Consider the following 12,520-nt stretch of genomic DNA (forward strand, 5'->3'; position numbering starts at 1 on the left):
CTTGCAATTTTGTTGTGTTAAGTTCTATCATCTATCGTGACTCAGTGAGCAAGTTGTGGTGTTTTTATGTCACAGGTCTCTGAACAGATGGATGTGATTCTGGGCCAGCCTCTCACCGCAAGGAAATAATGACATGGTGACTTCAATGTGGGGGCTTTGAAATCATTCATGATAAATGCTATCATGGATCCCCTTCAAGTATCAAATGTACATCCAATAAGAAATTAAAGAGATTCAGACAGTTATGATTAATCTTCTTAACTTTTTTATTCCTCTTCTGATGGTTTCTGCACTGAGATACTGGCTGACCACTAAATGCAGAAAACCCCTACTCATACTAACCGCGGATGAGAAGTTGAAAAAAAAAGATATGTTCCTTTTCTCTTCAGTTGCAATCCAATACCGCCTTCCTTTATTTGCTTGCTTGAATTCTTTCAAGATGTGAACTTTGCTGGCCAAGTGACCCCATTAACCTCTGTGGGGGAAATTGTTTCTCCACTTAACACACCAAAAAGTACTACTTTGACTTAACTTGCACATTCAATTTCAAACCCAAATTGGCCAACTAAAAATATCTGATGATTTTCTTGCAGTCCAATGTAATGATACATTGGGTTGGAGATGGGCCACTGGAGTCATTTGCATTGTAGATAAGAGGTGTGAACAAAATCATGGAAGAAATAGAGTGTAATGTCTCCCCCCTCTGGCTGGACAAACTTGTTAAACAGTGACGTGCACTGCATTTATTTTTAGCGTGTACGTAGAATGTTACTGTTTGTATACATGATTGTCACTGGGTTATTTATTGCATTTAATAAAAAAAAAACTTGTTAAATTCAAAGCTATAGTATATACACAAATTGTACAGATTACTGTAAAACTGATAAAAAAACAGATTGAAATTGTAAACACTGAAATTGTTTGATATGATGGTGGAACAGCACAGCATGATTATAGGTTTTTTTTTCAAACCCAGCAACAAGCAGTCAAATGAAAGCAAATAATAAAATATGAAAAGTTTAGTATTACCCAGGTGTAAAAAAATAAATAAAAGCTTAAAATCATCTTTCTCCCCACTATGGTGTAACTGTCCCTTCATATTTGTCATAATTGATTAAATTCCTGCCATCAACAAATATAATGTCAGTTTCCTGATACCATCAAACATAAATATATTTTTTCTTTTCAGATTGGAAACATTTACTAGATATGGAAAAAATTCAAGCTATTCAGTTACCAGGACCAGGAAAGCATTTCTTGAAACTCAACAGCAGCATATTTTTTTTTCCTGCCAGAAGGTGTCAGTCTTGTAAGTTATTTTTCACTGAACATGGGAGAGTAGTGGAATGGCCTTAACACTATGTGAACTCCCACAAAGGAAATGCAAACATGGAATTGTATTTTTAATTTTTTATTATCATTGAATGTCTTGACTTTTTCCCGAGATCTGAAATAATTTGTGGCCATTACATTGGAATGCTCTGAAATTGCATTGTACACAATTGTGTGACTAATTCCTAATCATGCAGTGCCCATTATGCATGTCAGAAATAATATCTGCTGATGGATCACGGGTAGTTTGATCTTGAGGTCTTGCTGTATTTGTTGAACAGCTTTGCCTGCATGGTAGCTTCTCGGCAGGTCTCTTGTCACCTCAAGGGGAGGTCTGCATGTCACACGTCCTCATCTGAGCCCCCCCACCCTCGCCTTTCTCCCGGTCCTCGGTGTCTTTCCCTTCCCCGCCCGATGCTCCATGCCGGGTATCCATGGGCTCCAGACCAAACAAGCAAACAAACAGAACAACAGAAAAGCCCATCACCCAGGACAAGGTTGGTCTAGTAGAAATGAGGAGAGATCTTGTTTGCTTTCCGGCCGGTTCCATTTCACTGTGATGGCAGAGGAGGCCTCCCAGGACGCAGCTATCCACGTTTGCGTTTGACTTCCAGGGAGATCAAGGTGGTCCTCAGTTCTGACACATCATCTCTCCACCTAATACACAACTTGAGTGCAAAGCTGTCATCCAATCCTGCTTCTGATAGAGACCACACACTTACAATAGAATTAATGCAATACACTACTGTTAATATGTCATGTATATTTATAAAGCGCAGTTTAAATAAAACATCACAAATGGTAACTCAAGTTTGTGCAACCACAAATATTCAAATTTTAAAATTTACTTATCTTTTTCTACTCACACCCTTGAGTCCATTTTACTTCATCTCAGGTTTAGTTTCTCAATTTGTAGCATTCAGTTTGGTTTGTTCACATTTGAAGACCATATTGTGTGCCTGAGTGTCGTACATTGTGCCTCAACATCCCAGGCATCTCAGTCTACTGGAAAATGTAGAGCGGGGGAAAAAGAAAAGGCGGAGAAGGTCCCCAACTTCAGTAATTTTCTGTTTTTCCTTGTATGTTAGCATTAAGCTAGTGGCCTCTCACTGAATACATTTGCATAGTTTGGTTTTGGTGTTTGAATATGTAAAGTTTAATTCTCTTTTTATATGTTCATTTTACAAAATAAACTTCTCCAGTCAGTGACCAAAAAAAAAAAAAAAAAAAAAAATCAAGGACGCTATGATAAACAGGATTTCACTTTAATGCATTTTGGCTAATTTGGCTAGTCAAAAAACAGCAGGGAACGGACCACCTTAACAAACCCATCAAGTGATTTGGACTGAACTTGAGATGTTGAAGCACTCAAAAATAATGATAATTTCCATCATCATATAGGATTTTATTTTCTAGACGAAACAATAAAAGCAATATATGAGTTGTATGGATGTACTGGGCAATGTCACAAAAAGGCTCAAATATCTCCGTGTGTGGCTTGTCGGAGCGTCAAATCATTCTTTAGTGTTAAAAGCCAATTAGAGGGGGAAATGAAGACTGGAAACGCTCTGGGAAAATGCAGATGAGCCATGTAGGTATATATTTGATTTGCCGCCTCCAGCTGTGCCCGGAGAATTCCCCTGACCCATCCTATGCACCGGTTGCTGTGTGAGGCCACATGTACCCCTGTTGCAAAGCAGCCAGGCACAATACGCAACCCCCCACTCTTCTCCTGAAAGGGCTGGTCATTGACCTCTCAGGCAAGTGGCAATATTTGCTCACCTGAAATACACACATCTTGCCAATTGGGGTCGGGGTGGGCCAAAGACTGGGGAAGGAACCCTTGATGCAGCTGTGGCCCAGAGAAAGAGTCAGACCAGGAAGTTTTGTGGCAGAGGAAGGGCAGGGGTGGTGGTGAGGGGGGCTCTCTTGGCGGGGGGCTGTTGAGCAGTGTTAGCTCTATTGTGTCTTGAAGGAGGCAGGGACGCTATTTGTCCGAAGCTGTAGGAGGCTGATGAGGTGCTAATCTGTTGAGTGGCCGAGTCATTGCACCTCTGTTCCCAATGGCCTGTTAGCTGTCAGGGCCTGTAAAAAGGCACAATTTACGGGCCCCGCGACCAGGACTGAACCATCCGTGTCCGCGGGTAAGCAAACACAGATTGGACAGTTATGTTGTTGCTCTTATAGGGCAGGTTTTACCACCGGGCTCCTGGGGTGACACGTAGGCAGCCCCCTTTCACCGCTCTTCATGAGCTGTCGGCTCCCTCCGTGCTCCTCTGTAAACACTACAAATTAGCCATCTGCATATGGATGGGCCCTCGTCCATCCGAGAAGGCCCGGCAGAAGATAGGCTCACCTCTAATGCGGACCTGATATAAATTCTCCGCTATACGCTTCTAATTTCTGTGCTATGCATACCAAACAAGGATAGCTTTCAGGCAGCGAGCGTGAGATTTTGTTGTGTCGTCTGCTGAAGCATGACGATAATGAAAGCGCGCCGGTAACTGGCTGTCAAAGATGGGTCAGAGGTAATCCCAAACTTGAATTTCCCATCAGCCTGGAATACAGATAAGACCGCAGCAGATATAAGCCTCACTCGCCCACTGACACGGTGATGGAAAAAGGAAATGGAGCAAAAGCCTCTCTCAGATGTAGAGCTCAGATGGTTTTTTTTTTTTTTTTTCTCAGGTGGTCTTATAGAGATGGTCGCAGCCCAACACATTTCAATAGCTTAAATGCCAATGCGTCAGTGCATGTTGAAACACTGCAGAGGCAGCAAAAATACTCACACTTTATATTTAAGTAGAAGTAGAGATTCTCTTTTTGAAAAAAAAAACCCAATAGAGAAATCAAATCCTTTACTTAAATATTCTGTACTTTAAAATAAAATCAGATATAATCACAACCACAATGGTGCAAACGTTCCTTTGCATCTGCGCCTGTTCAAAAATCAAAATGCCAAATGAAAGAAAGCATAAATAAATACCAGGGTCCTTTGTGTTCGTTAGGTGGGAAAGGAGAGCGACTTTTATGCCATCAAAATTTCTTTCCATAGCTTTGCATATGTTGAACTGACAAAAAAAACTCAATTACTGAATAACGGCAACTGAAAAAAAGACTACGCCTTCCTTGAAAATATTCTTTTACTTTATTTTTGATTGCAGACTTAGTAGCATTTGTATCGGGAAAATCTTGCCCCTCCGAAATTGTTTTAACATCATCACCCGTGGAGTCTGAAAAAAAACCAAGCCCTATTTTAGAAAATTATGGAATAGAAACTAAAGATACCACGAGTAACAAAGTATTTGTCCTTTGCTTGCCATCACTCAATGGTTAACCACTTTCCTTGCTGTCAAAAAGTTCTGCCCTTCACATCAATTAGGATTAAAAAGCTAATTAATGCAATGTAACTTTCCAATCAGCACACAGCTCTCTGACAGCACGGTGGCCCAGAAGAGCAGTATTAGCCCATCACAGATTACCGCATGTGAGGTATGGTGATGGCGGTGATATCTAGACATGCAGCTTCCCACGGGAGCTTGGCACTTTAATTAGCATAGCAGTACTGCTCCCCTCCTGTTTTAATTGCCTACAGTCTGTGATTAAATGTGTATTGACTCTGCAGTTGGCCCACTAATGAATGACAATGGGTCGATTTGGTGATATTAAATCTTTCGGCCCTAATAAACATCAGGCACCTTTTACTTTGAAAGTTCACACCGACATTTGAAGAAGTCAAAGCAACTGAACCGATCGATTTGAAATGATGATCCAGAAATGATTGACCAAGAAGAATGAATTACAAACTAAATGTATTATATTAGACCATAATTTGAGGTATTCCCAAAAACTACACAAAATCATTGGATATTTTTTGTGTGCTCTTTGTATTCCACCTTCCATATTCTCCTCCTGTGGTCCTATAGATGAACTGTCGCTTTGTGTGATAAATGAAGGGCAGCGGTCAACACGAAACCTTTTACCATGACAAGAAGACGAGTATTGAATCTGGAGCGCCCTGGTTACAGTCAACGTAAAAACATACAAATGGGATTCTTGGGCCACATTCCTCTCAATATCAAAAGGTGCGTATTTGAGGATATCCTTAGTGCGTTTACGCCTGTGTTTGCACCCTGACCCACTGGGGCCAGTGCAATAACTTTGGACTCCCTCCCACATGCATCTCATTGCACTGACCAGTGACCACTCTGGGTTTTTATTTAGCTCGCCTTGTGTGCCTTCCCAGTCCAGCCGCTTTTCAGATTCATTTCCAGGTAAACAGAGTGTGGCCAGCCACAAACCTGCGGCCAACAGGCGTTGTCACAGCTGTGGCAGATAATGGCAAGTCCAAACTCCAGGCCGGCTCTGGAATGTTTACTGTCACCACAGGCAAGTTGGCAGCAAACATTTTTTTCCCCTTTTTTCCTAAGAGAAGGGACCTCTAATTATTAATTTTATTTTGATGAATTACATACTTAACCCTTTGGCTTATGTGGCTCTAACCTTGCATTCATAAGGATACAAAGGCTCAAAAGGGAGCATTCTTAAGTGAATTTCACCTAAAAGAGGGAAAAAAAAGTCACTTTCAAAGTTGAAACTTAACACATTCCTGCCAACAACTCCCGGGTGTTTGGCGGAATGTTCCAAGAGGTCCTCCCACTGAGCAAGGAGAACCTTTCTACCACCCCTTGGCCTGCACCCAAAAAGTGCTCATCACTTGAGGTTGGATCAGAGAATGTTGTTTTAGGCCAGTGCGCATGCAGGTGTAGCACTTTCACGGCTTTTAACCTCTCATTAAACTTTCAACACTTGACGTTTGCCCTTGTCATGAGCACTGATTGAATGAATGTCGGATGTGTTAAATATAACACTCCACATCGTAGACATTAACTTGATCAACAAAGCGGCAAGTGTCACCTGTGAATAGCAGAGGTGCGTCACTTTTCTTTCCCGTGTGCCGTTGCTTTGTAAAGCAGTTTTTATCTCCGCAAACTTGCAAAATAAAGTAAAGCTAATTTGGGCTAATAAAGAATAAACGAACTCTCGTCACCTTAAAATACAGATAATAGAAAATAAATAAATAAATAAAAATCATTTGAGATATCTTCAGTTCTTCAACAAAATAATGAACATCAAAATGCTGACCTTTTCAGATAAGGGCACAATCTAATGTGCACAAATAATGTGCACAATATAAAGAGATGAAACACAATAAATATCAAGGCAAAGATTAGAATGCTAAGTTTTGACTGACATGGTCAGAGAGATTGAAAGCAACGTATTAAAGGTGATGCATGCGTCAAATATTAGAAGACATGACAAAGTCAAATAATTTTATTTTGCTTTCATTGGATCTCAAAATGTTGTTGGTTTGTGTTGATATAATCCACATTCAATTTAAAAATTGAAATTAAATCAGTGACACACCATTGTAAATCGATGTATATGTTAATTTATTCATGATGCATGAGGCAACATTAATGATGGCTACCGTGGGCACAGGGTAAGCACGCTACTAAGAACCACTGAGTACTGGTAGCCTGGTCCCGCTCACCAGTGATTGAAAATAATATCCTAGGAATGTTGTTTAAGTGATCATTTGGAAAGTAAATGCAATGATTTATTGAAATAAAGTGTGGCATATCTGTAATTACTATGTGTTTCCATGTTAATCATTTTTGATCAATCTGAGATGAATCGTTATGATTGATACCAACATAAAATAGGCAAGTTTGCTAACCCTTGGACTATATTAAGTTCTACTTTGGTTCTTCATCACAACTCTTTTTGCATTTTTTCTTTGCAAAAAAAGAGTTTGTAGTTAGCTATGTTATGATTATGAAAAAGGTTACATGACATATAATTTGTCACAAAGGTGTTTCATTTTGCCATAATCCAAAACCCATGTGTGTGATTTATTTTTCAGAAGATCTGTTTCTGTAACTATTACACAAATACAGTACAAGAAATCAATTACATTGAAAATGTGGCTTAAATCCCTCATGAATTCAAGAAGACACATGACGCCATTTTTTATTGATCGAAAATTCCCCCAAAAAGCTGATTAGCTCGATGTTTTGACAGTACTCACAAAATCTGCACTATAGGGAGTATGTCTTTCACATGAACTGATAATTACAGGATCCAAACTAGGATGAGGAGGGGCTGCCAGCACACGCACAACTGGTTGACTACAGATTTTGTTTTTCACAAAATCCAAAATGCGACCTTCACCCATGTGAAAGGACTCTCGCAGGTTGATGATTAACCTTGGAATTAGTAACACCTCTCATTCAGGAACAAAGTGTCATTTGGGTCAAGGACCATTTTGGAATAGTCCTACCAAGAATTGGACTTCTCTCTTTATGAAAAAATTAAATTATATGTTGTCTTTATGGAAAACAATAAATACATTCTCTCTCTTGATATAACAAGCAAAATGATTTCCTGATTTTATATATATTTTTAAATTTCATAGGCAGTTTAATATTCAAACCAAATTTCGTGTCATCGTTGTTTTCAGCAATTATTCTCGCAAACACGCACAAAAAAACGTCAATTTAAATGACACCCATTGGCCTGCATTGCCTTCGCTACATTGTGGAAGCTGTGTGCGCGGAGCAATCCCCAATCGTCAAACACGGAGTTTTTTTTTTTTCCCCCTCATGATCTCATTTCCAAGTTAAGCAGACTCTGTTAGTCCCTCGTCAACAAGAAAGGTTTACTCGCCTATACTAATGGGGCTTTATACTGATAGTTATGCTCCTGCGTAAATATACACTCAAATAGATGTACAACTAGTGACACGTGGCGGGCAACACACTACACCTTCATGTTTGTGTCATACAAATATATCAGTACTGTACAGTACTTTAACAAGCTGCAAGAGATATTTTCGATTTAGATACATTCCTTGATATACTAAATAAAAACCTGTATAAAATATATAAACCCTTGATTTATATTTATATTATTTTGCATTTTGCTGAATGAAACCAAATAAAAAATTCTTCATGCACACCTCAAAGAGCCCAATAAGGTAATAACCAACAGAGGGCGCTCTCACGCAGTGCTTAACTTCACTAATTAAAACACTTGCTGGGGGAACCTCTTAAGAATGTTGGTAAAATACTTTTTTTTATGTTATTCTTAATTCATATGATAACTGTGTTAATACAAATTTCATTTGGGACAATGGATAACAATACATTTTTTTTTTAGATTAAACAAATAACATAAGTCTAGTAAGCATCTAAAAGTTGTGGCCATTTTGAATTATAAAACAAAAACAACAATACATAATAATAATAAGAATGACTCTAATTCTTCTGGACACTCAAAGACGATACTGGTATAAAAAAAAACAAAATAAAAGGTATAAAAATTAAAGTGCATCAAATTACAAGCTAAAATACTGGGAAGTGGAGCTTGGATAACTTTATAAGGAACTGCAATGACAATGTCAACATTGCATCTAAGTACCCAATGTAAACAAACAATGCAGAAAAAAATGAAACATTGATTCATTTGAAATGAATAACAGCAACATGGAAGTTGTCTATAGAAGGAAAAAACACTTTGCAGTATTGTCACGCTTTCCTGTCTGTATATAATCAAAGTTTGAAATACATCTTTTCATATATGGTCAGTGCAGGTGTACTATGGGGGTGGGGGGGGTGGGGAGGGTTTGGATTGTTGCTGGGGGAGAAGGGGGGGTGAAGCTTGAGGAGTCTCACGCCTAGGTGCGAGGAGATTATTCAAATAGGGCCCAAGGCGTAGAAGTAGGATTGGAGGCTTGGCTGGCGCACACAGCTATATCACTGCGTCAAGCGGCTGCACCGAGCGTCATTTTCAACTGCGCTCACTCGCCGACGCATTGCGCGGCTGCCTCTCCCTTTTGTGCGCCACTCTTGGACTCGGAGGGACGCGGCAGCCACGCCGGCACATGTACCAGTGGTCGGTCCCTAGTCAGCGGCTATATACGAGAGACGCGCTTGGCTTTTTTTCCTCAGCTGGGAGACGCTCGGTTTTAAGTCCTCCATGATGCTTGGAGCAGTTAAAATGGAAGGACACGAACACACCGACTGGAGCACCTACTACGCAGAGCCCGAGGTGGGTACCTTAAATATATATTTCCCCCCCGTTGTCTAAAGCCGATCCCATTTTATACAACTCAATATTAGCCCTGAGATAATATTAACTTTGTGATCAAATATTGACTTGAGGCGCCTCCAAATCCTCCCCCATCTCCACGCCGAGCGCGCTATCCTAACAAAGTTGCTTGACATGTAGAGGAGGAGGAGGAGGTGGGGTAAACTTTTTCACTTGGATTATAATTTTTTGTCTATATACCTATCTTCACCAAATCACACGATTTTTTTTGGTCCTGTTTTCACTCGACAAACAGCGGAGGTGTTTGATTTGGGGAGCAGATTGGTTCAAATATTTGGGATGCGCTCTCGTGTGTGCGCTCCTCACTATCTTCTCAACGGGGCTGTGCGATTTGAACACCAGACATGACGTATACTGCTTAATATCTATAAACCCTTTAGAAGCATTAACATAAGATTGTACGCCACTGCATTGATCACATTATGTCTCAATATACCGCGAGATGGTACGCAAACTAGTCTGCTTTTGAATCTCTTCTTGAGACTCACTGATAGTTTGGCTTTATCTCAACGGTGTTATTCTAATTCATAATTTTGCATTTGTTCAAATACAATATATATTTTTGTTGTAATTTCTTTATAATTTAATTCTATTCCCTGAAAGTTCTTATTGCGATTTTTCCCCCTGAATGGCGCGATGCAGATAAAGTTTCATAGACCACTGGCAAGCCAGCATTTGAGCGATCTCGTGCACTATATAAGTAAATATTAGTTGATCATTTATTAATATTGATGCACCTTGCATTTGTGTTGGGTTTCATAGATGATCTTTTCATAATTCTATTTCCCCTCGACAGTGTTATACCTCTGTTGGCAACATGAACGCGGGCCTGGGCATGAACACGATGAACACCTACATGAGCATGTCCGGCATGAGCACCTCGGCCAACATGTCGGCCAACTCCATGAACATGTCTTACGTCAACACCGCCATGAGTCCGGGTATGACCGGCATGTCTCCGGGCGCCGGCGCCATGAACGGCATGGGAGCAGCCGGCATGACTGCCATGAGCGCGGCTTTGAGCCCCAGCATGAGTCCCATGACCGGGCAGCCCCCCTCCATGAACGCGCTCACATCCTACACCAACATGAACGCTATGAGTCCAATCTACGGCCAGTCCAGCATCAACCGCTCCAGGGACCCCAAGACGTACCGGAGGAGCTATACGCACGCTAAACCGCCCTACTCGTACATCTCCCTGATCACCATGGCCATCCAGCAGTCTCCCAGTAAGATGCTCACCCTGGCCGAGATCTACCAGTGGATAATGGACCTCTTCCCCTTTTACCGACAGAACCAGCAGCGTTGGCAGAACTCTATTCGCCACTCGCTGTCCTTCAACGACTGCTTCCTTAAAGTGCCCAGATCGCCGGATAAACCCGGTAAAGGTTCTTTTTGGACTCTCCACCCGGACTCGGGGAACATGTTCGAAAACGGCTGCTACCTGCGCCGTCAGAAGCGCTTCAAGTGCGACAAAAAGCTGTCGGGTGTCAAGGAGTCCGGACGCGGCAAAGTGGGCGGCGACGGCTCGTCGCACAGCAGCTCCGAGAGCTGTAATGGCAACGAGTCGCCGCACTCCAACTCGTCCGCCAGCGACCACAAGAGGGTCATGTCGGACATGAAGGCGAGTCAAGCTCTGAGTCCGGAGCACGCCGCCTCGGTCGCCGCCGCTGCAGCAGCGGCGGCAGCAGCAGCAGCCGCCGCTGCCTCGTCCATCTCGTCGCCGGTGAGCCAGGGCCAGCACCTCCTCTCCCAGCATCACTCGGTCCTGCAGGCCCACGAAGCGCACCTGAAGCCGGAGCACCACTACTCCTTCAACCACCCGTTCTCCATCAACAACCTCATGTCCTCGGAGCAGCAGCACCACCACCACCATCATCATCACCACAAAATGGACCTAAAAACTTACGAGCAGGTGATGCATTACTCGGGCTACGGATCTCCAATGACCGGGCCCCTCTCCATGGGCTCCATGGCAGGGAAGTCTGGCCTGGAATCCTCCTCCATACCTGACACCTCTTATTATCAAGGAGTCTATTCCAGACCCATCATGAACTCATCATAAATGGACTTCAATCTGAACGTGTAAATATGTGAAAAAAAAAATATAGAATTTGTGTACAATATGTATTTCAAATATTTTCTTCCACGATCGTTTTAGTTGTCGAGTTTGTTAGTAGCCTTATTGTTGTTAATAATCTGTGACACTGGCTGATAATGTGACCTGTTCAGAAGTCTGCTGCAGGAATGAACTCCAAAGAAAACAAACCAATAAATAAAACAACCACAAAAGAAAAAAAAAAAAAGAAGAAAAGGTAGAAAAAACTGTAAAATAACACACATTTGATAACTGGACGCCAGACTGAATTTCAAAACATGCATTTCTTCAATCATTTGTGTAATTCCTATTTATGGCTTGTATATGTGTATTCTTGTAGTGACAAGAGCAGAATCTATATTAAAGTGTTATTTGTCATGTTTTCTGAAAATGACGATTGCTGAGAAATTATTGCAAAGTGTGTTAATTATAAAAGTTCTCTTACTATCATATAATCGTGCGATTCTATACGGAAGAAGTCGTTTGAGGATAATCGAACATTTGAGGAGGGCGCAATCTTAATTTTAATATCTTATTTATAATATTAATTATAAAAAAATATATATACCACATATAATTTAATTTACAATAAAAAGTAAACTACATTCACTCCATTTTGGTAATCGGAAGAACGCGACTAGAGTTGGCGCATTCCAAACGCACGTGTAATGCACCTCCAACGCTATAACTCCGATCAGCCTTTACATCACTGTGGAAATTTAATGGCTTTTAATATTAAATGTAATATATTTAAAGTAATACTGCATGAACTAAGACATCAATTAGCTTTTTATTAACTTATAGACTACTGGCGATATTAATACTGCGAATGTGTATCAAAAGGTAGGCTACACTTTCTACACTTGCGCTACACTGACATCCAATACAAAATTAAACTTAACAAATTTGACACGTATT

At 41.0% G+C, this 12,520-nt stretch overlaps 1 protein-coding gene and 1 long non-coding RNA gene across 5 annotated transcripts; both read left to right on the top strand.

Moving 5' to 3' along the window:
- The first annotated feature begins 3,257 nt into the window (after positions 1 to 3,257).
- LOC148385504 (uncharacterized) lies at positions 3,258 to 5,843 on the top strand. The gene is made up of 3 exons (XR_015863546.1): positions 3,258 to 3,476; positions 5,259 to 5,417; positions 5,557 to 5,843. It is a non-coding gene; the product is annotated as an uncharacterized LOC148385504 (long non-coding RNA).
- A 3,244-nt stretch (positions 5,844 to 9,087) lies between these two features.
- foxa2 (forkhead box A2) lies at positions 9,088 to 11,993 on the top strand. 4 transcript variants are annotated; one of them, XM_088401436.1, is made up of 2 exons: positions 9,088 to 9,444; positions 10,301 to 11,993. In XM_088401436.1, exons 1-2 carry the CDS (start codon positions 9,373 to 9,375, stop codon positions 11,567 to 11,569), a joined length of 1,341 nt encoding a protein of 446 aa, XP_088257562.1. In that variant the 5' UTR covers positions 9,088 to 9,372; the 3' UTR covers positions 11,570 to 11,993. The 4 variants fall into 4 exon arrangements, with proteins under 4 accessions (XP_088257562.1, XP_088257565.1, XP_088257563.1 ...); XM_088401439.1 differs by lacking the exon at positions 9,088 to 9,444 and adding an exon at positions 9,559 to 9,638; XM_088401437.1 differs by lacking the exon at positions 9,088 to 9,444 and adding an exon at positions 9,649 to 9,949.
- The last annotated feature ends 527 nt before the right edge of the window (positions 11,994 to 12,520 follow it).

Source organism: Syngnathus floridae, chromosome 16, assembly GCF_059516105.1.
Source record: "Syngnathus floridae isolate MCC-2025c chromosome 16, RoL_Sflo_1.0, whole genome shotgun sequence".
Classification (NCBI taxonomy): Eukaryota; Metazoa; Chordata; class Actinopteri; order Syngnathiformes; family Syngnathidae; genus Syngnathus; species Syngnathus floridae.

Excerpts from the sequence above, each read along its gene's own strand:
- foxa2 (XM_088401436.1), top strand. The coding sequence starts at position 9,373 with ATGATGCTTGGAGCAGTTAAAATGGAAGGACACGAACACACCGACTGG. Across the intron at positions 9,445-10,300 it reads CCTACTACGCAGAGCCCGAG|TGTTATACCTCTGTTGGCAA; the intron begins GTGGGTACCTTA and ends TCCCCTCGACAG.